This window comes from Alosa sapidissima, chromosome 12 (assembly GCF_018492685.1).
Source record: "Alosa sapidissima isolate fAloSap1 chromosome 12, fAloSap1.pri, whole genome shotgun sequence".
NCBI classification, from domain to species: domain Eukaryota; kingdom Metazoa; phylum Chordata; class Actinopteri; order Clupeiformes; family Clupeidae; genus Alosa; species Alosa sapidissima.
Genome location: NC_055968.1, coordinates 22,873,080 through 22,899,440, shown reverse-complemented (window position 1 = coordinate 22,899,440; position 26,361 = coordinate 22,873,080). Strand labels below are relative to the sequence as shown.

Sequence of the window (26,361 nt, the reverse complement as noted above, 5' to 3'; positions counted from 1 at the left end):
TGTGTCTTTTTCCGTCCAGTAGTTAAAGCAAATTGGACCCGTGAAACGCCTGTCTTGCTGTAGCCTAGTATCTAGCGTTCACCACACACGAGCGAGCTGTATGCGCCTTCCTAACTGGCCAGACAGACCTAACTCGGAGCCTCCGCATCCCGTCGGCTAAGTGTAACTTGTTTATATGGAGAGGCTTTCTGAAATGAAGCTGATATTTCATGAATTGTAAATTAGGGCCGTTCTCTCCAGCGAAACGTCGCCCAAATGTTTTCACTCTGCTTAAAAGCAGCACTTTTGTTTTTTTTTTCCCTTTTTAAAAAAAAAAAAAAAAAAAAGCTTTTTACTCTAATGATATTTTCTAACATCTATTTTAGTTAAGCTTACTTGTGGTAGTTTCACTTGGTGTACACCAAGTGGTTTTTGCCATGCCGTGTCACCTTTAGAATCTGTTGAGAATCCAAACAAATCTGGCGTCTTAATCAGAGATCATTTTTCCCGACCTGAAAAAAATACCTGTATATGAGAGCTTTATGTTAACTCATGTTATCTTGTAGCCTATTTCTTCACATTATTTTACATTCGACTGCTGATATTTACAGGGTCTTCCTAATTCACTGCACTGGTTTTACTAGGCTATTGTATCTATCTCCTTACCATCCTCTGAATTCTCGTCTTTACTTTATTCTAAATATCTGATGTTTTATTTATCGGTTTGTTTATTTGTATTATTGTTTTATTTTCCTTTTTCTCCGTTATTGTGTTAAATGCTCCAAACGTAAAGCACTTTGAGATGCATTCTGTGTATGAAAGGTACTATGTAAATAAAACGTATATTATACCTAATACAAGTTGAACTGTGAGTAAAGTATACGTGCCGTTGGTCAAACAAATGCTTCTTTCAATACCAATGGCTTGTAGGAAAAACAAAGAAGAGTTATTGTAAATGTTACAAAGTTTGAATAGGCTTTTCTTGTATTCTTCAGTTTACAATTTTTTTTTTTGTGAAGCTTAATGCTTGTTTTCATCGGGAAAGTTTAGATTGTTGTTGAGCAGCAACTGTGTGCTTGGTTTTCCATGTCCCTGTAGTTTTCACCTTCTAGTAGAATTCTTGTCTTGCTGTGTTCAATCCCCTCCGTTATGTTTTGAAGAAGATGAAAATGGGTGCCTGTAAATCCACTGTATATCCGACGTAGGCTACAAGCCCGCGGTGTAATGTCAGGCAGCGGTTCGCCCAAGAGCTGCAAAGGGATGATGCTGTCCAATGTCCTGGCCCACTCTTTAGGTTCCGCTGCGTTCCGGTCGGTGCTTTTGATTGTTTCAGTCTAGCCCACGACTGATTAAAGTGTAGACAGCATAGAAGAAAGCGCATCCAGGATTGTTGTCATTTGTTTCCTCGACCGATTTCGTCCTATACGAGAAAATCTTCAGGGGTCTCAAAGCACACAATCTGCAAGCCATCTTACAATGAAACTTTTTTTTTTTTTTTTCTCTCACACCGTCTGATTATTGAACACATAGTCTGCATTCCTGTCGACATCACAAGTTGTATAATATTGTTCTGAACATCTCACAAGTTAGCCTACTCGTTGCAGGATCTCCAAGTAAAGCGAATCACCAAAGATCCTGTTTTTACGCGCAGTGTCAATCGATGTTTGATAAGCTAATATCAGTGTACTTCATGGAGTTTTGCTCATCAGCAGTTGCTACTGCATAATATGTTGTCAACTTAGACTCAGCACTCGATTGACGTGTGTGTGCTGTTACGTATCAGGTCTATAAGCCGTGCGCCAAGGAGAAGTGCTCATTCACGTCGCTGGAGCTGCCATGCTTTCCGTCGTTATAGTGTTCTATCGGCTGGCCTGGCGCTCTCGGGGCTGAGAGGCAGACGGGTAACACGCGGGAGGAGCTTTAAGTAGGCTATTTTGACCGGTAGCTTTCGCTTACGGCCATACCACGCTGAACACGCCCGATCTCGTCCGATCTCGGAAGCTAAGCAGCGTCGGGCCTGGTTAGTACTTGGATGGGAGACCGCCTGGGAATACCAGGTGCCGTAAGCTTTTCCCAACTTCAGCCAGTGCGACCGTTTCTTTTTATTTATTTTTTTTAGACTGTCTTTCTGTGCGTGCCTGCTCCGTTCACCTTTGGCTGCCCGGCGATTTTTCTACCCCTTGACTGTTTGCTTCCTGTGTTTGCAAAAACATAAAATAAATAAACAAGTCAAAATGCATACGTATTTTCTAAAACAATGTATAAGCGAGCAACCGGTTGGGGGGAAAAAAAGGACGAGTTGACTGTCAACAGCTGGCTTGGCGTTCTCGGGGCTGAGAGGCAGGCGGGTAACACGCGTGTGACTCCTAGCCGGGTTGAAGGGGCTTTAAGTAGGCTACTTTGACCGGTAACTCTCGCTTACGGCCATACCACGCTGAACACGCCCGATCTCGTCCGATCTCGGAAGCTAAGCAGCGTCGGGCCTGGTTAGTACTTGGATGGGAGACCGCCTGGGAATACCAGGTGCCGTAAGCTTTTCTCACCTTCAGCCAGTGCAACTGATTTTTTTTTTAGGCCGTCTGACTGTGCGTGCCTGCTCCCTACCTTCCTTCACACATTTGGTCGCCCAGCGCTTTTTCTACCCCCTTGACTTTTTGCTTCCTCCGTTTGAAAAAAACAAAGTTCCCGGTTTTGCGCGCAGTGTGAATTGATATTTGATAAGCTGATATCAGTGTACTTCATGGAGGTTTGCTTGACAACAGTTGCTACTGCATAATGTCTTGTCAATTTAGACGCAGCATTCGATTGACGTGCGTCTCCTATTACGTATCAGGCCTATATATAAGCCGTGCGCCAAGGAGAAGTGCTCATTCGCGTCTCCGTCGCTGGGGGGAGCGCCGCGCTTTCAGTCGTTAGTGTTATATTTCTGGACATGTATGGATCATTGTCCACCAGTGACCCTATTTCATAAGGCGAGAACTACAGTTGGAGCAGGTAATTGTGTCTTTTTCCGTCCAGTAGTTAAAGCAAATTGGACCCGTGAAACGCCTGTCTTGCTGTAGCCTAGTATCTAGCGTTCACCACACACGAGCGAGCTGTATGCGCCTTCCTAACTGGCCAGACAGACCTAACTCGGAGCCTCCGCATCCCGTCGGCTAAGTGTAACTTGTTTATATGGAGAGGCTTTCTGAAATGAAGCTGATATTTCATGAATTGTAAATTAGGGCCGTTCTCTCCAGCGAAACGTCGCCCAAATGTTTTCACTCTGCTTAAAAGCAGCACTTTTGTTTTTTTTTTCCCTTTTTAAAAAAAAAAAAAAAAAAAAGCTTTTTACTCTAATGATATTTTCTAACATCTATTTTAGTTAAGCTTACTTGTGGTAGTTTCACTTGGTGTACACCAAGTGGTTTTTGCCATGCCGTGTCACCTTTAGAATCTGTTGAGAATCCAAACAAATCTGGCGTCTTAATCAGAGATCATTTTTCCCGACCTGAAAAAAATACCTGTATATGAGAGCTTTATGTTAACTCATGTTATCTTGTAGCCTATTTCTTCACATTATTTTACATTCGACTGCTGATATTTACAGGGTCTTCCTAATTCACTGCACTGGTTTTACTAGGCTATTGTATCTATCTCCTTACCATCCTCTGAATTCTCGTCTTTACTTTATTCTAAATATCTGATGTTTTATTTATCGGTTTGTTTATTTGTATTATTGTTTTATTTTCCTTTTTCTCCGTTATTGTGTTAAATGCTCCAAACGTAAAGCACTTTGAGATGCATTCTGTGTATGAAAGGTACTATGTAAATAAAACGTATATTATACCTAATACAAGTTGAACTGTGAGTAAAGTATACGTGCCGTTGGTCAAACAAATGCTTCTTTCAATACCAATGGCTTGTAGGAAAAACAAAGAAGAGTTATTGTAAATGTTACAAAGTTTGAATAGGCTTTTCTTGTATTCTTCAGTTTACAATTTTTTTTTTTGTGAAGCTTAATGCTTGTTTTCATCGGGAAAGTTTAGATTGTTGTTGAGCAGCAACTGTGTGCTTGGTTTTCCATGTCCCTGTAGTTTTCACCTTCTAGTAGAATTCTTGTCTTGCTGTGTTCAATCCCCTCCGTTATGTTTTGAAGAAGATGAAAATGGGTGCCTGTAAATCCACTGTATATCCGACGTAGGCTACAAGCCCGCGGTGTAATGTCAGGCAGCGGTTCGCCCAAGAGCTGCAAAGGGATGATGCTGTCCAATGTCCTGGCCCACTCTTTAGGTTCCGCTGCGTTCCGGTCGGTGCTTTTGATTGTTTCAGTCTAGCCCACGACTGATTAAAGTGTAGACAGCATAGAAGAAAGCGCATCCAGGATTGTTGTCATTTGTTTCCTCGACCGATTTCGTCCTATACGAGAAAATCTTCAGGGGTCTCAAAGCACACAATCTGCAAGCCATCTTACAATGAAACTTTTTTTTTTTTTTTTCTCTCACACCGTCTGATTATTGAACACATAGTCTGCATTCCTGTCGACATCACAAGTTGTATAATATTGTTCTGAACATCTCACAAGTTAGCCTACTCGTTGCAGGATCTCCAAGTAAAGCGAATCACCAAAGATCCTGTTTTTACGCGCAGTGTCAATCGATGTTTGATAAGCTAATATCAGTGTACTTCATGGAGTTTTGCTCATCAGCAGTTGCTACTGCATAATATGTTGTCAACTTAGACTCAGCACTCGATTGACGTGTGTGTGCTGTTACGTATCAGGTCTATAAGCCGTGCGCCAAGGAGAAGTGCTCATTCACGTCGCTGGAGCTGCCATGCTTTCCGTCGTTATAGTGTTCTATCGGCTGGCCTGGCGCTCTCGGGGCTGAGAGGCAGACGGGTAACACGCGGGAGGAGCTTTAAGTAGGCTATTTTGACCGGTAGCTTTCGCTTACGGCCATACCACGCTGAACACGCCCGATCTCGTCCGATCTCGGAAGCTAAGCAGCGTCGGGCCTGGTTAGTACTTGGATGGGAGACCGCCTGGGAATACCAGGTGCCGTAAGCTTTTCCCAACTTCAGCCAGTGCGACCGTTTCTTTTTATTTATTTTTTTTAGACTGTCTTTCTGTGCGTGCCTGCTCCGTTCACCTTTGGCTGCCCGGCGATTTTTCTACCCCTTGACTGTTTGCTTCCTGTGTTTGCAAAAACATAAAATAAATAAACAAGTCAAAATGCATACGTATTTTCTAAAACAATGTATAAGCGAGCAACCGGTTGGGGGGAAAAAAAGGACGAGTTGACTGTCAACAGCTGGCTTGGCGTTCTCGGGGCTGAGAGGCAGGCGGGTAACACGCGTGTGACTCCTAGCCGGGTTGAAGGGGCTTTAAGTAGGCTACTTTGACCGGTAACTCTCGCTTACGGCCATACCACGCTGAACACGCCCGATCTCGTCCGATCTCGGAAGCTAAGCAGCGTCGGGCCTGGTTAGTACTTGGGTGGGAGACCGCCTGGGAATACCAGGTGCCGTAAGCTTTTCTCACCTTCAGCCAGTGCAACTGATTTTTTTTTTAGGCCGTCTGACTGTGCGTGCCTGCTCCCTACCTTCCTTCACACATTTGGTCGCCCAGCGCTTTTTCTACCCCCTTGACTTTTTGCTTCCTCCGTTTGAAAAAAACAAAGTTCCCGGTTTTGCGCGCAGTGTGAATTGATATTTGATAAGCTGATATCAGTGTACTTCATGGAGGTTTGCTTGACAACAGTTGCTACTGCATAATGTCTTGTCAATTTAGACGCAGCATTCGATTGACGTGCGTCTCCTATTACGTATCAGGCCTATATATAAGCCGTGCGCCAAGGAGAAGTGCTCATTCGCGTCTCCGTCGCTGGGGGGAGCGCCGCGCTTTCAGTCGTTAGTGTTATATTTCTGGACATGTATGGATCATTGTCCACCAGTGACCCTATTTCATAAGGCGAGAACTACAGTTGGAGCAGGTAATTGTGTCTTTTTCCGTCCAGTAGTTAAAGCAAATTGGACCCGTGAAACGCCTGTCTTGCTGTAGCCTAGTATCTAGCGTTCACCACACACGAGCGAGCTGTATGCGCCTTCCTAACTGGCCAGACAGACCTAACTCGGAGCCTCCGCATCCCGTCGGCTAAGTGTAACTTGTTTATATGGAGAGGCTTTCTGAAATGAAGCTGATATTTCATGAATTGTAAATTAGGGCCGTTCTCTCCAGCGAAACGTCGCCCAAATGTTTTCACTCTGCTTAAAAGCAGCACTTTTGTTTTTTTTTTCCCTTTTTAAAAAAAAAAAAAAAAAAAAGCTTTTTACTCTAATGATATTTTCTAACATCTATTTTAGTTAAGCTTACTTGTGGTAGTTTCACTTGGTGTACACCAAGTGGTTTTTGCCATGCCGTGTCACCTTTAGAATCTGTTGAGAATCCAAACAAATCTGGCGTCTTAATCAGAGATCATTTTTCCCGACCTGAAAAAAATACCTGTATATGAGAGCTTTATGTTAACTCATGTTATCTTGTAGCCTATTTCTTCACATTATTTTACATTCGACTGCTGATATTTACAGGGTCTTCCTAATTCACTGCACTGGTTTTACTAGGCTATTGTATCTATCTCCTTACCATCCTCTGAATTCTCGTCTTTACTTTATTCTAAATATCTGATGTTTTATTTATCGGTTTGTTTATTTGTATTATTGTTTTATTTTCCTTTTTCTCCGTTATTGTGTTAAATGCTCCAAACGTAAAGCACTTTGAGATGCATTCTGTGTATGAAAGGTACTATGTAAATAAAACGTATATTATACCTAATACAAGTTGAACTGTGAGTAAAGTATACGTGCCGTTGGTCAAACAAATGCTTCTTTCAATACCAATGGCTTGTAGGAAAAACAAAGAAGAGTTATTGTAAATGTTACAAAGTTTGAATAGGCTTTTCTTGTATTCTTCAGTTTACAATTTTTTTTTTTGTGAAGCTTAATGCTTGTTTTCATCGGGAAAGTTTAGATTGTTGTTGAGCAGCAACTGTGTGCTTGGTTTTCCATGTCCCTGTAGTTTTCACCTTCTAGTAGAATTCTTGTCTTGCTGTGTTCAATCCCCTCCGTTATGTTTTGAAGAAGATGAAAATGGGTGCCTGTAAATCCACTGTATATCCGACGTAGGCTACAAGCCCGCGGTGTAATGTCAGGCAGCGGTTCGCCCAAGAGCTGCAAAGGGATGATGCTGTCCAATGTCCTGGCCCACTCTTTAGGTTCCGCTGCGTTCCGGTCGGTGCTTTTGATTGTTTCAGTCTAGCCCACGACTGATTAAAGTGTAGACAGCATAGAAGAAAGCGCATCCAGGATTGTTGTCATTTGTTTCCTCGACCGATTTCGTCCTATACGAGAAAATCTTCAGGGGTCTCAAAGCACACAATCTGCAAGCCATCTTACAATGAAACTTTTTTTTTTTTTTTTCTCTCACACCGTCTGATTATTGAACACATAGTCTGCATTCCTGTCGACATCACAAGTTGTATAATATTGTTCTGAACATCTCACAAGTTAGCCTACTCGTTGCAGGATCTCCAAGTAAAGCGAATCACCAAAGATCCTGTTTTTACGCGCAGTGTCAATCGATGTTTGATAAGCTAATATCAGTGTACTTCATGGAGTTTTGCTCATCAGCAGTTGCTACTGCATAATATGTTGTCAACTTAGACTCAGCACTCGATTGACGTGTGTGTGCTGTTACGTATCAGGTCTATAAGCCGTGCGCCAAGGAGAAGTGCTCATTCACGTCGCTGGAGCTGCCATGCTTTCCGTCGTTATAGTGTTCTATCGGCTGGCCTGGCGCTCTCGGGGCTGAGAGGCAGACGGGTAACACGCGGGAGGAGCTTTAAGTAGGCTATTTTGACCGGTAGCTTTCGCTTACGGCCATACCACGCTGAACACGCCCGATCTCGTCCGATCTCGGAAGCTAAGCAGCGTCGGGCCTGGTTAGTACTTGGATGGGAGACCGCCTGGGAATACCAGGTGCCGTAAGCTTTTCCCAACTTCAGCCAGTGCGACCGTTTCTTTTTATTTATTTTTTTTAGACTGTCTTTCTGTGCGTGCCTGCTCCGTTCACCTTTGGCTGCCCGGCGATTTTTCTACCCCTTGACTGTTTGCTTCCTGTGTTTGCAAAAACATAAAATAAATAAACAAGTCAAAATGCATACGTATTTTCTAAAACAATGTATAAGCGAGCAACCGGTTGGGGGGAAAAAAAGGACGAGTTGACTGTCAACAGCTGGCTTGGCGTTCTCGGGGCTGAGAGGCAGGCGGGTAACACGCGTGTGACTCCTAGCCGGGTTGAAGGGGCTTTAAGTAGGCTACTTTGACCGGTAACTCTCGCTTACGGCCATACCACGCTGAACACGCCCGATCTCGTCCGATCTCGGAAGCTAAGCAGCGTCGGGCCTGGTTAGTACTTGGATGGGAGACCGCCTGGGAATACCAGGTGCCGTAAGCTTTTCTCACCTTCAGCCAGTGCAACTGATTTTTTTTTTAGGCCGTCTGACTGTGCGTGCCTGCTCCCTACCTTCCTTCACACATTTGGTCGCCCAGCGCTTTTTCTACCCCCTTGACTTTTTGCTTCCTCCGTTTGAAAAAAACAAAGTTCCCGGTTTTGCGCGCAGTGTGAATTGATATTTGATAAGCTGATATCAGTGTACTTCATGGAGGTTTGCTTGACAACAGTTGCTACTGCATAATGTCTTGTCAATTTAGACGCAGCATTCGATTGACGTGCGTCTCCTATTACGTATCAGGCCTATATATAAGCCGTGCGCCAAGGAGAAGTGCTCATTCGCGTCTCCGTCGCTGGGGGGAGCGCCGCGCTTTCAGTCGTTAGTGTTATATTTCTGGACATGTATGGATCATTGTCCACCAGTGACCCTATTTCATAAGGCGAGAACTACAGTTGGAGCAGGTAATTGTGTCTTTTTCCGTCCAGTAGTTAAAGCAAATTGGACCCGTGAAACGCCTGTCTTGCTGTAGCCTAGTATCTAGCGTTCACCACACACGAGCGAGCTGTATGCGCCTTCCTAACTGGCCAGACAGACCTAACTCGGAGCCTCCGCATCCCGTCGGCTAAGTGTAACTTGTTTATATGGAGAGGCTTTCTGAAATGAAGCTGATATTTCATGAATTGTAAATTAGGGCCGTTCTCTCCAGCGAAACGTCGCCCAAATGTTTTCACTCTGCTTAAAAGCAGCACTTTTGTTTTTTTTTTCCCTTTTTAAAAAAAAAAAAAAAAAAAAGCTTTTTACTCTAATGATATTTTCTAACATCTATTTTAGTTAAGCTTACTTGTGGTAGTTTCACTTGGTGTACACCAAGTGGTTTTTGCCATGCCGTGTCACCTTTAGAATCTGTTGAGAATCCAAACAAATCTGGCGTCTTAATCAGAGATCATTTTTCCCGACCTGAAAAAAATACCTGTATATGAGAGCTTTATGTTAACTCATGTTATCTTGTAGCCTATTTCTTCACATTATTTTACATTCGACTGCTGATATTTACAGGGTCTTCCTAATTCACTGCACTGGTTTTACTAGGCTATTGTATCTATCTCCTTACCATCCTCTGAATTCTCGTCTTTACTTTATTCTAAATATCTGATGTTTTATTTATCGGTTTGTTTATTTGTATTATTGTTTTATTTTCCTTTTTCTCCGTTATTGTGTTAAATGCTCCAAACGTAAAGCACTTTGAGATGCATTCTGTGTATGAAAGGTACTATGTAAATAAAACGTATATTATACCTAATACAAGTTGAACTGTGAGTAAAGTATACGTGCCGTTGGTCAAACAAATGCTTCTTTCAATACCAATGGCTTGTAGGAAAAACAAAGAAGAGTTATTGTAAATGTTACAAAGTTTGAATAGGCTTTTCTTGTATTCTTCAGTTTACAATTTTTTTTTTTGTGAAGCTTAATGCTTGTTTTCATCGGGAAAGTTTAGATTGTTGTTGAGCAGCAACTGTGTGCTTGGTTTTCCATGTCCCTGTAGTTTTCACCTTCTAGTAGAATTCTTGTCTTGCTGTGTTCAATCCCCTCCGTTATGTTTTGAAGAAGATGAAAATGGGTGCCTGTAAATCCACTGTATATCCGACGTAGGCTACAAGCCCGCGGTGTAATGTCAGGCAGCGGTTCGCCCAAGAGCTGCAAAGGGATGATGCTGTCCAATGTCCTGGCCCACTCTTTAGGTTCCGCTGCGTTCCGGTCGGTGCTTTTGATTGTTTCAGTCTAGCCCACGACTGATTAAAGTGTAGACAGCATAGAAGAAAGCGCATCCAGGATTGTTGTCATTTGTTTCCTCGACCGATTTCGTCCTATACGAGAAAATCTTCAGGGGTCTCAAAGCACACAATCTGCAAGCCATCTTACAATGAAACTTTTTTTTTTTTTTTCTCTCACACCGTCTGATTATTGAACACATAGTCTGCATTCCTGTCGACATCACAAGTTGTATAATATTGTTCTGAACATCTCACAAGTTAGCCTACTCGTTGCAGGATCTCCAAGTAAAGCGAATCACCAAAGATCCTGTTTTTACGCGCAGTGTCAATCGATGTTTGATAAGCTAATATCAGTGTACTTCATGGAGTTTTGCTCATCAGCAGTTGCTACTGCATAATATGTTGTCAACTTAGACTCAGCACTCGATTGACGTGTGTGTGCTGTTACGTATCAGGTCTATAAGCCGTGCGCCAAGGAGAAGTGCTCATTCACGTCGCTGGAGCTGCCATGCTTTCCGTCGTTATAGTGTTCTATCGGCTGGCCTGGCGCTCTCGGGGCTGAGAGGCAGACGGGTAACACGCGGGAGGAGCTTTAAGTAGGCTATTTTGACCGGTAGCTTTCGCTTACGGCCATACCACGCTGAACACGCCCGATCTCGTCCGATCTCGGAAGCTAAGCAGCGTCGGGCCTGGTTAGTACTTGGATGGGAGACCGCCTGGGAATACCAGGTGCCGTAAGCTTTTCCCAACTTCAGCCAGTGCGACCGTTTCTTTTTATTTATTTTTTTTAGACTGTCTTTCTGTGCGTGCCTGCTCCGTTCACCTTTGGCTGCCCGGCGATTTTTCTACCCCTTGACTGTTTGCTTCCTGTGTTTGCAAAAACATAAAATAAATAAACAAGTCAAAATGCATACGTATTTTCTAAAACAATGTATAAGCGAGCAACCGGTTGGGGGGAAAAAAAGGACGAGTTGACTGTCAACAGCTGGCTTGGCGTTCTCGGGGCTGAGAGGCAGGCGGGTAACACGCGTGTGACTCCTAGCCGGGTTGAAGGGGCTTTAAGTAGGCTACTTTGACCGGTAACTCTCGCTTACGGCCATACCACGCTGAACACGCCCGATCTCGTCCGATCTCGGAAGCTAAGCAGCGTCGGGCCTGGTTAGTACTTGGATGGGAGACCGCCTGGGAATGGGCCATGACCCCCCCAAGTCCCTATCCTCGATCCTGGGATGAGCACAATCCTGGGCCACCTGCTGGACGATCCTGGTACTGCAAGATGCGGTGGACGAGTGGGTAAAGCACTTGTTTCCCATTCATAAGATCACAGGTTGGAGCCCCAGTTCAGCTATTTGAAACTCATAGATTGAAATCTCTGTGAAAGATGTATAATTTTTATTGTATAATTATCCTTAAACTGCTTGAGTGAATAATTGTAGTTTAAAGGTGCAAACCCCTTTGCTGAAATGCAGTTAGTTTCAGGGAAGTATAATACAAGTAAGTATTCTTCATCTTTTTGGACCCTTGATTTCAGGTAAACTTTTAATTTCAGGTAAGTATCGCACCCCAGTTAGTTTCAGGGAAGTATAATACGGGTAAGTATTCTTATTCATCTTTTTGGACCCTTGATTTCAGGTAAAGTTTTAATTTCAGGTAAGCATTGCACTCCAGTTAGTTTCAGGGAAGTATAATACAGGTAAGTATTCTTATTTATCTTTTTGGACCCTTAATTTCAGGTAAAGTTTTAATTTAAGGTAAGCATTGCACTCCAACATAGGTACATGTTATAAAAGTTATCCAAGTGGATTTTTTTAGTATGTAAAGCAGTTTATAACTGGTAAGTATTCTTTGATTAAGCTATCGCAACACATGAATGAAAAATTACCCTTTTATATACAGCGAGTATGAAACACTTAAAAATTGAATTATTATGTTAACACCAGGTAACAAGCAGAGCCATTTTCAAATGCAATGAAAATATTTTATTGACACCACAGGAATGAAACGTGAAATCAAACATGACGTGACGAATCCCAAATGCTTGATGCAAAAGGTAATTTCAGGTAGTAACAGATATGTATGAATGAAACATGAATGAACATTTTGTATGAAACACATGAATTACACTAAAACATGTATGTAAAAAACAACACACAAATAAGTTAAATAAATATACATTATAAACATTTAAAACGTTTTTAAACAATTTCACATTATTTACATCATTGTGTGTGTGTGTCTCAGTGTGTGTGTGTGTGTGTGTGTGTGTCAGCGTGTATGTGTCTGTCAGTGTGTGTGTGTGTGTGTGTGTCAGTGTGTGTGACAGTCATTGCAACCCACAACAGGTTTAGAGGGTGGTTCTCCTCTTCTCCAGTTCCCCATCCACCACAGTTTTAAAGTGTTCATAGCTGGTGTATGTTACACCTTCGAAGCCAGGTGTGGTGGACATATTGGTGGAGGGACAAAAGGTGAAGATTTTCTGGCTGCTTCCAGCCACCTTGTCTTTGGAAGGGGTGTATTTCTTCCGCTGCCCCCCACACTGCGGCACCTTGCAAGCCCCACATGGCTTATTGGACTTGTTGGGCATAACAGGTTTCACTGTGGGAGGACAGGGAGGAAGACTGGGTTGGCAGATGGCAGCAACCTCACTGATGGAGCCTGTGGTTGGGTTGGCAGCACCAGGAGGACAGGTGCTTTTGCCACGGCAGATGGCACGTAGGATGCAGTGGCAGGCTTGGGCTGGATACAGCGGTTTGAAGGCCCTGGTTGACAGTCTGGCTGTGGGTCTTCAAAGTCCAACCTGTAAATATAAAAGAAAAAAAACACACAAGCACAATACTGTGAGTATCATATACAATAATACAGTGTCATACAGTACAGCTCCCAGTGTGCTGTGTGCTCATTGGGAAAATATATATATAAAAAACTTAATAGCAATACAGGAGGACAGGTGCTTTTGCCACGGCAGATGGCACGTAGGATGCAGTGGCAGGCTTGGGCTGGATACAGCGGTTTGAAGGCCCTGGTTGACAGTCTGGCTGTGGGTCTTCAAAGTCCAACCTGTAAATATAAAAGAAAAAAAACACACAAGCACAATACTGTGAGTATCATATACAATAATACAGTGTCATACAGTACAGCTCCCAGTGTGCTGTGTGCTCATTGGGAAAATATATATATAAAAAACTTAATAGCAATACAAATCTGATAAAATCTTTTATAATAAATGAGACTCTTTAGTGGTGAGAACCTTATAAGTATGGGTGTGCATTAACATTTTACTCTACACAAAAAAATAAATGGATAAAGTGAGCGAAGAGCTTACCTCCGCTTTTCCCCACGCCTTTTGCCAGCGACATGGTGAGGCTCCTGGTACTGCACCTGAGGTCTATCTGGTGGTGGCAGTGACGACGGCAGAGCAGGGGCATCAGGCATTGGTTGGCCTGACAGAACATTCCGATGAGTCTTCACTCTTGGCCTGACCGTTGCCCTGAAGTTGGCCATCTTCTCCTCCCTCCTGAAAAAGTTGCTGATGGACTTGACGTTTATGTTGGGCAGCGGGATGGCGAGGCTGCCCACGACCGGGTCGTCCCTCACTCTGTCGGCCACCCTCTTGTACTGGCCTTTGATGGATGAGGTCAGCTTGCTGGGAGACAAGTGGAATTTGCTGCAGGTGGGATGGTGCTGCAGCATCTTAATCAGGAGGTACAGAAGACGGCTCTCCTCGGTCACCTGCGCTGCTTGGGGGTACCTCATCCAGCCAAACTTGGTCTTCTGGGCTGCGCTGGTCTCTGGCGTGTCGGCTCCGAGGCAACGACCAAAGAGGGTGTAGCCCCACCTGGACTCGTACTTCTTGACGAAGTTGGCGCCGGACCGGTCGTGGTCGTGGAGAGCAGCAGCAGTTTACCTGAATCATGGCTCTCCATTCTTTCTGGTAATGTAAACACAGGTAATAGGGATCAGTGATAATAATAATAATAATAATAATAAAGCTTTATTTGTATAGCACCTTTCATACACAGAATGCAGCTCAAAGTGCTTTACATTTGAAGCATGTAACACAATAGTAGTCAGTCAGTCATTATCAATCACTTTTCTTTGCTGTTTATGATATGCTCAGCAACATATCAAAAATATAGAAAATGACGTGATAAGACTGGCAGCCTTAACCCTCTTACCCCCCACAAGCACGCCATATGGCAACTGTGGCAAGGAAAAACTCCCATATTCCAGGAAGAAACCTTGAGCAGAACCTGACTTAATAGGGGGAGCCCATCTGCTTCTGGCTGGCTGCGCCCTCCAATAGTAGCAGATGTAGAATAATCTGAAAATGTAGTCTACAGGATAAGATGAGTTAACTAAAGGCTTTCCTGTACAGGTATGTTTTCAGATCTTTTTTAAAAATATTTACTGAACTCGCCTGCTTGATGTACAGAGGCAGGGTGTTCCATAGTTTGGGGGCATAATGGATAAACGCAGCTTCTCCACTTTGTTTGTGGAGCACTTTGGGTACGATTAAAAGATTAGAATTGGATGATCTAAGTTTCCTTTGTGGTTGATAAGATATTAAAAGCTCAGAGATATATGAAGGTGCTATGCCATTCAGAGCTTTGTAAGTAATTAACATAACCTTAAAATCAATTCTATAGGAAATAGGGAGCCAGTGCAGTTCAGCCAACACAGGGGTGATGTGTTCTCTCTTCTTAGTCTTAGTTAAGTGATGACTGTTCATTTAACTTTCCAACAAGTGACTGTAACAAAACTTTTAAACATGGCTCATTTGCAGTTAGTAGTCATCATATAAATAAGGTCAAAGCAAGAGAGCCATGTTATTTATTTAAACTGGATGACAGTATTTACACACACATCCCGTGAGATGTAATAAAAGCCTATCACTGCACATATTAGTTTGATAGTGGTGTACTCATTAACACAGCTTAAAAATCAGGTGTTGTGTTTACACATCCAAAGCATATTTAGACCTCGAATTTCGACTCCACACTGTAGTAACAACATCTACAAAGTCTAAACATGCTAGCCAGATGATCAGATGAGGGCTTAAATACATTTTAGAGACCCTGCAGCCCTCGTAAAAGTAGTAAGCAAAAACAGCCCATTCATTCATCACTTTGTTGTTAGCATGCAAATCGCGGTTGACATGTTTACACTTCTAAAGCATATTTACACATCGAATTGCAACTCCACATTGTTGTAACACCATCTCCATAGTCTTAAGAAGTGGGCTAGAGTGTTCGATCACGTTTTTAATGTATTTACAGAGATCGTCAGGTCATTACACTGGCGATTGGTACTTCATTCATTTTCAATGCATTCATGCCAATCGCAGTTGGCATGTTTACACTTCTAAAGCATACTTACACGTCGAATTTCAACTCCAAACTGTTGTAACACCATATCCATGGTCTTAAGAAGTGAGCTAGAGTGTCCGATCACGATTTAAAAGTATTTCCAGAGATCGTCAGATCATTACACTGGCGATTGGTAGAAGCTAGCTCAATCATTCATTTCAATGCATTTAGCTAGCATGCTAATCACGGTCGATATTCTAACAAATCTAAAGCATATTTCAGCTTTACATTTCGAATCCACACAGTAGTAATACATTCTTCAAGGTCCCAACATGTAAAATCAATAGTCTGATCGGATTTTCAACGCATATGAGAGAGATCGAACCTAGCTATTTTAATGTAAACAAGCGGTGCTAGCCTAGTTAGCTACTAGCCAATTGGTGTCTGAAAATGAGTGTCAGTACGGCGCTAACTAGATTATCATGTCAAACCTCAGGCAAATTCAGGCAAATTATCCAAAAATACATAGAGTTTCAGTCATTACTTATCAAATAATTACACCAAACTTACCTGAGAATAAAAATATTAGTCTGTCAAATCTGTCAAACGGCCGACTGCATTAACAAAAGATGGCCGCCAGAATTTTTCTAACACAGCTCAGTCTCCAATGACGATTCCACAACAGAGGTCTCTGATTGGCTGATCGCTGCTCAGCTCTCCTCAACAGGGCTCAATGATTGGCTTGTCGTTCCTCAACTTTGCACAACAGGGCTCAACCATTGGTCCGTTGAGCAGGCTTTAGGGACTTGGGAGAGAATTCGCCTGGGAATGGGCCATGACCCCCCCAAGTCCCTATCCTCGATCCTGGGATGAGCACAATCCTGGGCCACCTGCTGGACGATCCTGGTACTGCAAGATGCGGTGGACGAGTGGGTAAAGCACTTGTTTCCCATTCATAAGATCACAGGTTGGAGCCCCAGTTCAGCTATTTGAAACTCATAGATTGAAATCTCTGTGAAAGATGTATAATTTTTATTGTATAATTATCCTTAAACTGCTTGAGTGAATAATTGTAGTTTAAAGGTGCAAACCCCTTTGCTGAAATGCAGTTAGTTTCAGGGAAGTATAATACAAGTAAGTATTCTTCATCTTTTTGGACCCTTGATTTCAGGTAAACTTTTAATTTCAGGTAAGTATCGCACCCCAGTTAGTTTCAGGGAAGTATAATACGGGTAAGTATTCTTATTCATCTTTTTGGACCCTTGATTTCAGGTAAAGTTTTAATTTCAGGTAAGCATTGCACTCCAGTTAGTTTCAGGGAAGTATAATACAGGTAAGTATTCTTATTTATCTTTTTGGACCCTTAATTTCAGGTAAAGTTTTAATTTAAGGTAAGCATTGCACTCCAACATAGGTACATGTTATAAAAGTTATCCAAGTGGATTTTTTTAGTATGTAAAGCAGTTTATAACTGGTAAGTATTCTTTGATTAAGCTATCGCAACACATGAATGAAAAATTACCCTTTTATATACAGCGAGTATGAAACACTTAAAAATTGAATTATTATGTTAACACCAGGTAACAAGCAGAGCCATTTTCAAATGCAATGAAAATATTTTATTGACACCACAGGAATGAAACGTGAAATCAAACATGACGTGACGAATCCCAAATGCTTGATGCAAAAGGTAATTTCAGGTAGTAACAGATATGTATGAATGAAACATGAATGAACATTTTGTATGAAACACATGAATTACACTAAAACATGTATGTAAAAAACAACACACAAATAAGTTAAATAAATATACATTATAAACATTTAAAACGTTTTTAAACAATTTCACATTATTTACATCATTGTGTGTGTGTGTCTCAGTGTGTGTGTGTGTGTGTGTGTGTGTCAGCGTGTATGTGTCTGTCAGTGTGTGTGTGTGTGTGTGTGTCAGTGTGTGTGACAGTCATTGCAACCCACAACAGGTTTAGAGGGTGGTTCTCCTCTTCTCCAGTTCCCCATCCACCACAGTTTTAAAGTGTTCATAGCTGGTGTATGTTACACCTTCGAAGCCAGGTGTGGTGGACATATTGGTGGAGGGACAAAAGGTGAAGATTTTCTGGCTGCTTCCAGCCACCTTGTCTTTGGAAGGGGTGTATTTCTTCCGCTGCCCCCCACACTGCGGCACCTTGCAAGCCCCACATGGCTTATTGGACTTGTTGGGCATAACAGGTTTCACTGTGGGAGGACAGGGAGGAAGACTGGGTTGGCAGATGGCAGCAACCTCACTGATGGAGCCTGTGGTTGGGTTGGCAGCACCAGGAGGACAGGTGCTTTTGCCACGGCAGATGGCACGTAGGATGCAGTGGCAGGCTTGGGCTGGATACAGCGGTTTGAAGGCCCTGGTTGACAGTCTGGCTGTGGGTCTTCAAAGTCCAACCTGTAAATATAAAAGAAAAAAAACACACAAGCACAATACTGTGAGTATCATATACAATAATACAGTGTCATACAGTACAGCTCCCAGTGTGCTGTGTGCTCATTGGGAAAATATATATATAAAAAACTTAATAGCAATACAGGAGGACAGGTGCTTTTGCCACGGCAGATGGCACGTAGGATGCAGTGGCAGGCTTGGGCTGGATACAGCGGTTTGAAGGCCCTGGTTGACAGTCTGGCTGTGGGTCTTCAAAGTCCAACCTGTAAATATAAAAGAAAAAAAACACACAAGCACAATACTGTGAGTATCATATACAATAATACAGTGTCATACAGTACAGCTCCCAGTGTGCTGTGTGCTCATTGGGAAAATATATATATAAAAAACTTAATAGCAATACAAATCTGATAAAATCTTTTATAATAAATGAGACTCTTTAGTGGTGAGAACCTTATAAGTATGGGTGTGCATTAACATTTTACTCTACACAAAAAAATAAATGGATAAAGTGAGCGAAGAGCTTACCTCCGCTTTTCCCCACGCCTTTTGCCAGCGACATGGTGAGGCTCCTGGTACTGCACCTGAGGTCTATCTGGTGGTGGCAGTGACGACGGCAGAGCAGGGGCATCAGGCATTGGTTGGCCTGACAGAACATTCCGATGAGTCTTCACTCTTGGCCTGACCGTTGCCCTGAAGTTGGCCATCTTCTCCTCCCTCCTGAAAAAGTTGCTGATGGACTTGACGTTTATGTTGGGCAGCGGGATGGCGAGGCTGCCCACGACCGGGTCGTCCCTCACTCTGTCGGCCACCCTCTTGTACTGGCCTTTGATGGATGAGGTCAGCTTGCTGGGAGACAAGTGGAATTTGCTGCAGGTGGGATGGTGCTGCAGCATCTTAATCAGGAGGTACAGAAGACGGCTCTCCTCGGTCACCTGCGCTGCTTGGGGGTACCTCATCCAGCCAAACTTGGTCTTCTGGGCTGCGCTGGTCTCTGGCGTGTCGGCTCCGAGGCAACGACCAAAGAGGGTGTAGCCCCACCTGGACTCGTACTTCTTGACGAAGTTGGCGCCGGACCGGTCGTGGTCGTGGAGAGCAGCAGCAGTTTACCTGAATCATGGCTCTCCATTCTTTCTGGTAATGTAAACACAGGTAATAGGGATCAGTGATAATAATAATAATAATAATAATAAAGCTTTATTTGTATAGCACCTTTCATACACAGAATGCAGCTCAAAGTGCTTTACATTTGAAGCATGTAACACAATAGTAGTCAGTCAGTCATTATCAATCACTTTTCTTTGCTGTTTATGATATGCTCAGCAACATATCAAAAATATAGAAAATGACGTGATAAGACTGGCAGCCTTAACCCTCTTACCCCCCACAAGCACGCCATATGGCAACTGTGGCAAGGAAAAACTCCCATATTCCAGGAAGAAACCTTGAGCAGAACCTGACTTAATAGGGGGAGCCCATCTGCTTCTGGCTGGCTGCGCCCTCCAATAGTAGCAGATGTAGAATAATCTGAAAATGTAGTCTACAGGATAAGATGAGTTAACTAAAGGCTTTCCTGTACAGGTATGTTTTCAGATCTTTTTTAAAAATATTTACTGAACTCGCCTGCTTGATGTACAGAGGCAGGGTGTTCCATAGTTTGGGGGCATAATGGATAAACGCAGCTTCTCCACTTTGTTTGTGGAGCACTTTGGGTACGATTAAAAGATTAGAATTGGATGATCTAAGTTTCCTTTGTGGTTGATAAGATATTAAAAGCTCAGAGATATATGAAGGTGCTATGCCATTCAGAGCTTTGTAAGTAATTAACATAACCTTAAAATCAATTCTATAGGAAATAGGGAGCCAGTGCAGTTCAGCCAACACAGGGGTGATGTGTTCTCTCTTCTTAGTCTTAGTTAAGTGATGACTGTTCATTTAACTTTCCAACAAGTGACTGTAACAAAACTTTTAAACATGGCTCATTTGCAGTTAGTAGTCATCATATAAATAAGGTCAAAGCAAGAGAGCCATGTTATTTATTTAAACTGGATGACAGTATTTACACACACATCCCGTGAGATGTAATAAAAGCCTATCACTGCACATATTAGTTTGATAGTGGTGTACTCATTAACACAGCTTAAAAATCAGGTGTTGTGTTTACACATCCAAAGCATATTTAGACCTCGAATTTCGACTCCACACTGTAGTAACAACATCTACAAAGTCTAAACATGCTAGCCAGATGATCAGATGAGGGCTTAAATACATTTTAGAGACCCTGCAGCCCTCGTAAAAGTAGTAAGCAAAAACAGCCCATTCATTCATCACTTTGTTGTTAGCATGCAAATCGCGGTTGACATGTTTACACTTCTAAAGCATATTTACACATCGAATTGCAACTCCACATTGTTGTAACACCATCTCCATAGTCTTAAGAAGTGGGCTAGAGTGTTCGATCACGTTTTTAATGTATTTACAGAGATCGTCAGGTCATTACACTGGCGATTGGTACTTCATTCATTTTCAATGCATTCATGCCAATCGCAGTTGGCATGTTTACACTTCTAAAGCATACTTACACGTCGAATTTCAACTCCAAACTGTTGTAACACCATATCCATGGTCTTAAGAAGTGAGCTAGAGTGTCCGATCACGATTTAAAAGTATTTCCAGAGATCGTCAGATCATTACACTGGCGATTGGTAGAAGCTAGCTCAATCATTCATTTCAATGCATTTAGCTAGCATGCTAATCACGGTCGATATTCTAACAAATCTAAAGCATATTTCAGCTTTACATTTCGAATCCACACAGTAGTAATACATTCTTCAAGGTCCCAACATGTAAAATCAATAGTCTGATCGGATTTTCAACGCATATGAGAGAGATCGAACCTAGCTATTTTAATGTAAACAAGCGGTGCTAGCCTAGTTAGCTACTAGCCAATTGGTGTCTGAAAATGAGTGTCAGTACGGCGCTAACTAGATTATCATGTCAAACCTCAGGCAAATTCAGGCAAATTATCCAAAAATACATAGAGTTTCAGTCATTACTTATCAAATAATTACACCAAACTTACCTGAGAATAAAAATATTAGTCTGTCAAATCTGTCAAACGGCCGACTGCATTAACAAAAGATGGCCGCCAGAATTTTTCTAACACAGCTCAGTCTCCAATGACGATTCCACAACAGAGGTCTCTGATTGGCTGATCGCTGCTCAGCTCTCCTCAACAGGGCTCAATGATTGGCTTGTCGTTCCTCAACTTTGCACAACAGGGCTCAACCATTGGTCCGTTGAGCAGGCTTTAGGGACTTGGGAGAGAATTCGCCTGGGAATACCAGGTGCCGTAAGCTTTTCTCACCTTCAGCCAGTGCAACTGATTTTTTTTTTAGGCCGTCTGACTGTGCGTGCCTGCTCCCTACCTTCCTTCACACATTTGGTCGCCCAGCGCTTTTTCTACCCCCTTGACTTTTTGCTTCCTCCGTTTGAAAAAAACAAAGTTCCCGGTTTTGCGCGCAGTGTGAATTGATATTTGATAAGCTGATATCAGTGTACTTCATGGAGGTTTGCTTGACAACAGTTGCTACTGCATAATGTCTTGTCAATTTAGACGCAGCATTCGATTGACGTGCGTCTCCTATTACGTATCAGGCCTATATACAAGCCGTGCGCCAAGGAGAAGTGCTCATTCGCGTCTCCGTCGCTGGGGGGAGCGCCGCGCTTTCAGTCGTTAGTGTTATATTTCTGGACATGTATGGATCATTGTCCACCAGTGACCCTATTTCATAAGGCGAGAACTACAGTTGGAGCAGGTAATTGTGTCTTTTTCCGTCCAGTAGTTAAAGCAAATTGGACCCGTGAAACGCCTGTCTTGCTGTAGCCTAGTATCTAGCGTTCACCACACACGAGCGAGCTGTATGCGCCTTCCTAACTGGCCAGACAGACCTAACTCGGAGCCTCCGCATCCCGTCGGCTAAGTGTAACTTGTTTATATGGAGAGGCTTTCTGAAATGAAGCTTATATTTCATGAATTGTAAATTAGGGCTGTTCTCTCCAGTGAAACGTCCCCCAAATGTTTTCACTCTGCTTAAATACAGAACTTTTATAGCCCATTAAATACTTAGTTTAGGTTGTATATTATCATGGCCTCTCTTCTTTCCTAACCTTCGTGTTTCATCTTATTTTTGAAAAGATGATTCTTTTTACTCCATTGATATTTTTCTAACATCTATTTTAGTTAGCCTATATTTGTGGCAGATTCACATGGTGTACTCGAAGTGGATGGATAATTGGCCACGAATGATTCTAGCACATATGGGGAGAACTGCTGTTGGAGCAGGGTTTTTTTCTGGACCAGTGTAACAAGTGCCTTGTGCCAGAAAAGTTGTGGGTTGAATTCCTGGCTTCCACCATTGTGCCCTTGAGCAAGGCACTTAATCCTGAGTTGCTGGGACAATGTAACAATGTTAAGACACAAAATAATTACAATTAGCACCCCAAAATAATGGGACATTGCCTGTTTACTCACTATCAAATTATTCACACGTTTTCTTTTACTAAGTAGAAGATATGTTGTGCAAAATCTATCTTTGCAGACAGTGGCTGATTCGTTTTAGATTCTGCGATTTTATGTTTTCATATAGGCATCAACATAGTTATCAAAATTTACATGACCAGGTAAACTACTGTAGATATGAGAAACATTATCATGGTATCGACAGAAGCTAAAATAATGAACGTTACAGAGATTGATGTATACAGGCCTTCAGACATGCTTTGTCCACACAATGCAACCAATGTAACATAATTGGTTGTGAAAATGTTTGAATCCTGCATGTAGAAAGCTTCAAGTCATTGGCTTGTCCAAGGGAAATTGGCAACAATTTCAATTGTCCATCGGTATTGTAGCTTTCTTGCTTGACACTGGCATAAAGTTTGTTAAGGCTATTTGAGTAATTCCTAGATGTCATGTTTTCAGCAATGCATAAAACATGGTTCATCCAAGAAATTGCTACAGTCAATTTTCACAGAGTCCAAAGTAAGCTTGCCCCCTATGGAAACCTTAGGGTCAAAGAGCGGACAGGGAAGGAACCTTGGTCCATCCGTACACACGTCCTCTTCCTCTTGCTGCTGCTCTCCATCTCTCTCGCCACTCATCATCCCTTGTGAGGAGATGTAGTCCACAGTCACCTCTGTGTTCTGAGACTCTTGGGTCTGATAAGACTCGTGCGAGAAGCTCTTCAGGTAGGCACTAGGGGACTTGAGGCTGAAGGAGAGGCACACATCCTGTCCCTGCTGCAGACTGCTGCTGGTGCTGTCAAGGCCCATCAGTGCACCGGGAATCGAGCTCTCGCTGGGCATCTCCTGCACCTCCACTGTGTCCGGTTCATCCTCGCTCACACTAGAGTCACTCAGGTACAGTTTCAAAGTCATCTCACCCTGTGGAGAAATGGTGGTGGTGGTGGAGGGGGTTGATGTAAGATAATGGTATGATGGTATAAAGAACAAAATGTAACTGACACATGAGATAAATGGTATGCCTACCTTTTCACCTGAACACTCTTTGGCCCATTTACTGTTGGCTGGATCTGGAACCATGTCCGGAAGGAGGTGACAGCATCTTAGAAATCTAGAGTGAGAGAGGCCACAACAAATCGGATATCAGTGTCATAACCCAGTCACAGAGTTGGAGAGTAGAAATACAGCCAAATTCTTTTTTCATTTTTAGACCACTGCAAGGTAACACTAAGGACCTGATATCTGTATGTTCTCTTCTCTGTTCTCTGACTTTTCTCAAGAACATGTTTGAAGTTTTGTTGACTATAAGCTAAACGCTCAATATTTAGGCTTGTATAAGAAAGTGCTCTTTGATGAATTAATGTTATTATCTTGTCCTCTTTACCTTTGGTGAAGTGAGAAGATATGACACAGGCACATGAGAACCACAAGAAAAGGCACAACACTGCAGCTGGCTACCAGGATCCCAAAGACCAGAGGTGAAGTTTTCTCTGAAATCACGAATAGAGTGGTTCAATTAAGGACAAGACAATGATAGAAGGTTGAAGATCTCTGGGAATTAAGTTCATTATGTACTTTTACTTATTCCAGTTACATTCACAGCTTACATTCACAGCTCGGATACATACAGTAAGTTAAGTTTGCAGAGTGGAGCATTAGCTCAGGTGATTTAGGCATAGATAGTACCGCAATTGCAAAAAAGTTGGGAAGCAGTGTAAAATGAGAATAAAAACTGCATTTGTAAATCATGTAAACCCTGTATTTAATTTATCTTTAATGGTTAAATTCTTTGTGCTGTAGGGTATTTCCCACAGTGGTCAATCAACAACCAATGCTATATAAAGGAACACTTCAACATTTTTACCAACACATTAGCTTATTTGTCATCTCCTCCAGAGTTAGAGAAGATGATATCCGTGCCAACGATATACCCTCATCTCTGTGAGTGCAGAAACTCAGTCTGACGCACTGTTAGTCTACCTTAGCATAGCTCACTGAGGTGGTTGGAACTAACTAGTTCAGCTTATAGCTCCCAAAAGGGACAATATAACTCCAACACTTACCTATTTACATGTGACTAGTATAATTATTACAATGTGTACAAATAGCAATGTAAGAGACTCAGCGATTTTCTAAGCATATGCTTACTTGGAACTATATTCTCATTCAGGCGAAGCACTGCTGCTTAAAATTTTGCACATGGATTTGCAGAAGTAACAACAGGGCTTTTCAGGTGCTTTGTGCAAATCACTCCGCCCAAGTAGCAGTGCTTCTGTCACTGCATAACCACAATGCACAAAAACAATTAACTTTCCATTAGGCAACTTACGTTGGTGTTTAACGGTGAAGGAGTGGGGGTCTCCAGGTGGACTCTCTCCAGCTTCGGTCCAAGCAGTCATAAATACTCTGTACTGCTGACCATCTGTGAGACCAGAGACGCTGAAGTTTCTAGACATGAGCTCTGTCGACACATCTAGAAGAGATAAGGGCATAGTTTCAGCGGAGCCTATAAAATACTACAAGACTCCCTATATTCTACATTTTGTACTCAAGCAGTTTACTGAAGTACACTTCATTTCAATGTAAAATTAGTCAGGATCGCAGTGTTTTACCAGTGAGGAATTAGGGCATCTTTGATCATTGCTGTTGAAAGTGTTTAGTGTTTACCATATGGGACTTTGGTCCTTGGTCCTTGAACATAGATGGTGTACTTAGTGAGGCAACCCCTCAACTGTTGTCTTGGGATTGGCATCCATGTCACCAGCATGGTGTTGTCAACTGTGACCAGTGACTGAATACGATTAAGATCAGGACCTTTCTCCGGAACTGCAAAATTGGTATTTTCAATATAGAGCAGTTGTATATAAATTCATATGGTTCTTTGGTAACACACCACAATTACATTACATTTAGCAGACACTTCTTGACCAAAGTGACTTAATATGTCAGCTATATTACAAGGGATCACATTGTCCCCGGAGCAACTTGGGGTTGCTCAAGGGGACAACGGTGGAAGCCGGGAATTGAACCGACAACTTTCAGGCTACTGCACGCTAGCCCAGCTCCTTAACCACTACACTACCACCGCCCAATTAAAGGATGAATCTAGCTTGAAAGATTTCTGCAGATATGTTTTCCATTTAGACTTACCCTTAGGCTGAGGAGAAATGTCAAATTCTGCCTTTCCTCTTCCGTCTTTGAATAGAGCGTAAACTCTGACTTTATAACACTCATGTGGCTGAAGACCTTTATACAAGAGAACAGTAACAGATAGGGGTGAGGCAACTGGAGAAACTGAATAGAAAAGGTTAAACTTACTTCTATTTGCTTTTATTATTCAGTTTAGACAACTGTTAAACTGTCATAAGTTGGAAATGTACGTAATTTACAAACATTACAGAGGTAATATTGTTCCAATCCTCAACAAGTGAGTTGTAAGAGGCTGCTCATTAATATACTGTAAATGTAAGGAAAAAAGCAAATCCTTATTCTGACATCAAATTAGTGAGTTTGCACACTGACCTGTGATGATGATACTCAGTTGCTCTCTGTTCAGTCTTTGCCACTTGAGTTCCTTAAACAATCTGCCAGCAGGGCACCACTCCACAAGGTAGCTAGTCACTGCCCCCACTGCTGCAGTGGCAGGCTTCTGCCAGGAGATGGCAATGCTGCCATCACTCTGAGATACATGGGACACTTTCTGAGGAAGTTGTGCTGAGAAAAGGAGCCAAGGAAAACACTCATTCACTGAATATTGCTAATAGATTTATTGGATTTATTTATTTAATGGATTTATTGCTAATAGATTTTAAACAAGGCCACCATAGGACCACATAACGGCCACTATACATGGGAAA

The 26,361-nt window shown here is 42.4% G+C and overlaps 3 protein-coding genes, 1 long non-coding RNA gene, 7 other non-coding genes and 1 pseudogene across 17 annotated transcripts in view; 9 read left to right on the top strand and 3 right to left on the bottom strand.

Moving 5' to 3' along the window:
* The first annotated feature begins 1,929 nt into the window (after positions 1-1,929).
* On the top strand, positions 1,930-2,048 carry LOC121678589. Its single transcript, XR_006021271.1, has one exon. It is a non-coding gene; the product is annotated as a 5S ribosomal RNA (ribosomal RNA).
* A 347-nt stretch (positions 2,049-2,395) lies between these two features.
* On the top strand, positions 2,396-2,514 carry LOC121678653. The gene has a single exon (XR_006021329.1). It is a non-coding gene; the product is annotated as a 5S ribosomal RNA (ribosomal RNA).
* Positions 2,515-4,907: 2,393 nt separating this feature from the next.
* Positions 4,908-5,026, top strand: LOC121678644. The gene has a single exon (XR_006021324.1). It is a non-coding gene; the product is annotated as a 5S ribosomal RNA (ribosomal RNA).
* A 347-nt stretch (positions 5,027-5,373) lies between these two features.
* On the top strand, positions 5,374-5,492 carry LOC121678648. Its single transcript, XR_006021328.1, has one exon. It is a non-coding gene; the product is annotated as a 5S ribosomal RNA (ribosomal RNA).
* A 2,393-nt stretch (positions 5,493-7,885) lies between these two features.
* LOC121678632 lies at positions 7,886-8,004 on the top strand. The gene has a single exon (XR_006021313.1). It is a non-coding gene; the product is annotated as a 5S ribosomal RNA (ribosomal RNA).
* A 347-nt stretch (positions 8,005-8,351) lies between these two features.
* On the top strand, positions 8,352-8,470 carry LOC121678621. Its single transcript, XR_006021302.1, has one exon. It is a non-coding gene; the product is annotated as a 5S ribosomal RNA (ribosomal RNA).
* A 2,392-nt stretch (positions 8,471-10,862) lies between these two features.
* On the top strand, positions 10,863-10,981 carry LOC121678583. The gene has a single exon (XR_006021265.1). It is a non-coding gene; the product is annotated as a 5S ribosomal RNA (ribosomal RNA).
* Positions 10,982-11,328: 347 nt separating this feature from the next.
* LOC121678649 lies at positions 11,329-11,442 on the top strand (annotated as a pseudogene).
* Positions 11,443-12,831: 1,389 nt separating this feature from the next.
* LOC121678306 lies at positions 12,832-16,207 on the bottom strand. Of its 2 annotated transcripts, none has more exons than XM_042057748.1 (4): positions 16,117-16,207; positions 13,563-14,168; positions 13,178-13,297; positions 12,832-13,037 (listed from the first exon to the last, which is right to left on the bottom strand). In XM_042057748.1, the coding sequence occupies exons 2-4, from the start codon at positions 13,991-13,993 to the stop codon at positions 12,833-12,835; spliced, it is 756 nt and encodes a 251-aa protein (XP_041913682.1). In that variant the 5' UTR covers positions 13,994-14,168; positions 16,117-16,207; the 3' UTR covers position 12,832. The 2 variants fall into 2 exon arrangements, with proteins under 2 accessions (XP_041913682.1, XP_041913683.1); XM_042057749.1 differs by having other exon boundaries at positions 13,563-14,164; positions 16,117-16,182.
* A 935-nt stretch (positions 16,208-17,142) lies between these two features.
* Positions 17,143-21,168, bottom strand: LOC121678305. Of its 2 annotated transcripts, none has more exons than XM_042057745.1 (4): positions 21,063-21,168; positions 18,509-19,114; positions 18,124-18,243; positions 17,143-17,983 (listed from the first exon to the last, which is right to left on the bottom strand). In XM_042057745.1, the coding sequence occupies exons 2-4, from the start codon at positions 18,937-18,939 to the stop codon at positions 17,779-17,781; spliced, it is 756 nt and encodes a 251-aa protein (XP_041913679.1). In that variant the 5' UTR covers positions 18,940-19,114; positions 21,063-21,168; the 3' UTR covers positions 17,143-17,778. The 2 variants fall into 2 exon arrangements, with proteins under 2 accessions (XP_041913679.1, XP_041913681.1); XM_042057747.1 differs by having other exon boundaries at positions 18,509-19,110; positions 21,063-21,154.
* A 140-nt stretch (positions 21,169-21,308) lies between these two features.
* LOC121678313 overlaps positions 21,309-26,361 on the top strand; it is a 16,774-nt gene continuing 11,721 nt past the window's right edge. Inside the window, exons 1-3 of one of the 2 annotated variants that reach the window (XR_006021204.1) lie at positions 21,309-21,798; positions 23,053-23,401; positions 23,900-23,982. This is a non-coding gene — a long non-coding RNA (uncharacterized LOC121678313). Of the gene's footprint in view, positions 21,799-23,052; positions 23,726-23,899; positions 23,983-26,361 lie in introns of both variants that reach the window. The other variant, XR_006021205.1, reaches the window with a different exon arrangement.
* The window catches only part of il12rb2 (interleukin 12 receptor, beta 2a), a 13,918-nt gene continuing 10,045 nt past the window's right edge, over positions 22,489-26,361 (bottom strand). For 2 of the 4 annotated variants that reach the window (XM_042057678.1, XM_042057677.1), the window contains exons 10-16: positions 26,027-26,218; positions 25,655-25,750; positions 25,172-25,330; positions 24,834-24,977; positions 23,889-23,994; positions 23,531-23,615; positions 22,489-23,425 (exon numbers count right to left, since the gene is read on the bottom strand). In XM_042057678.1, the coding sequence (XP_041913612.1) occupies positions 22,961-23,425; positions 23,531-23,615; positions 23,889-23,994; positions 24,834-24,977; positions 25,172-25,330; positions 25,655-25,750; positions 26,027-26,218 (1,247 nt within the window). In that variant the 3' untranslated portion in view covers positions 22,489-22,960. The remainder of the gene's footprint in view (positions 23,426-23,530; positions 23,616-23,888; positions 23,995-24,833; positions 24,978-25,171; positions 25,331-25,654; positions 25,751-26,026; positions 26,219-26,361) is intronic. The other 2 variants (XM_042057680.1, XM_042057679.1) reach the window with 2 other exon arrangements.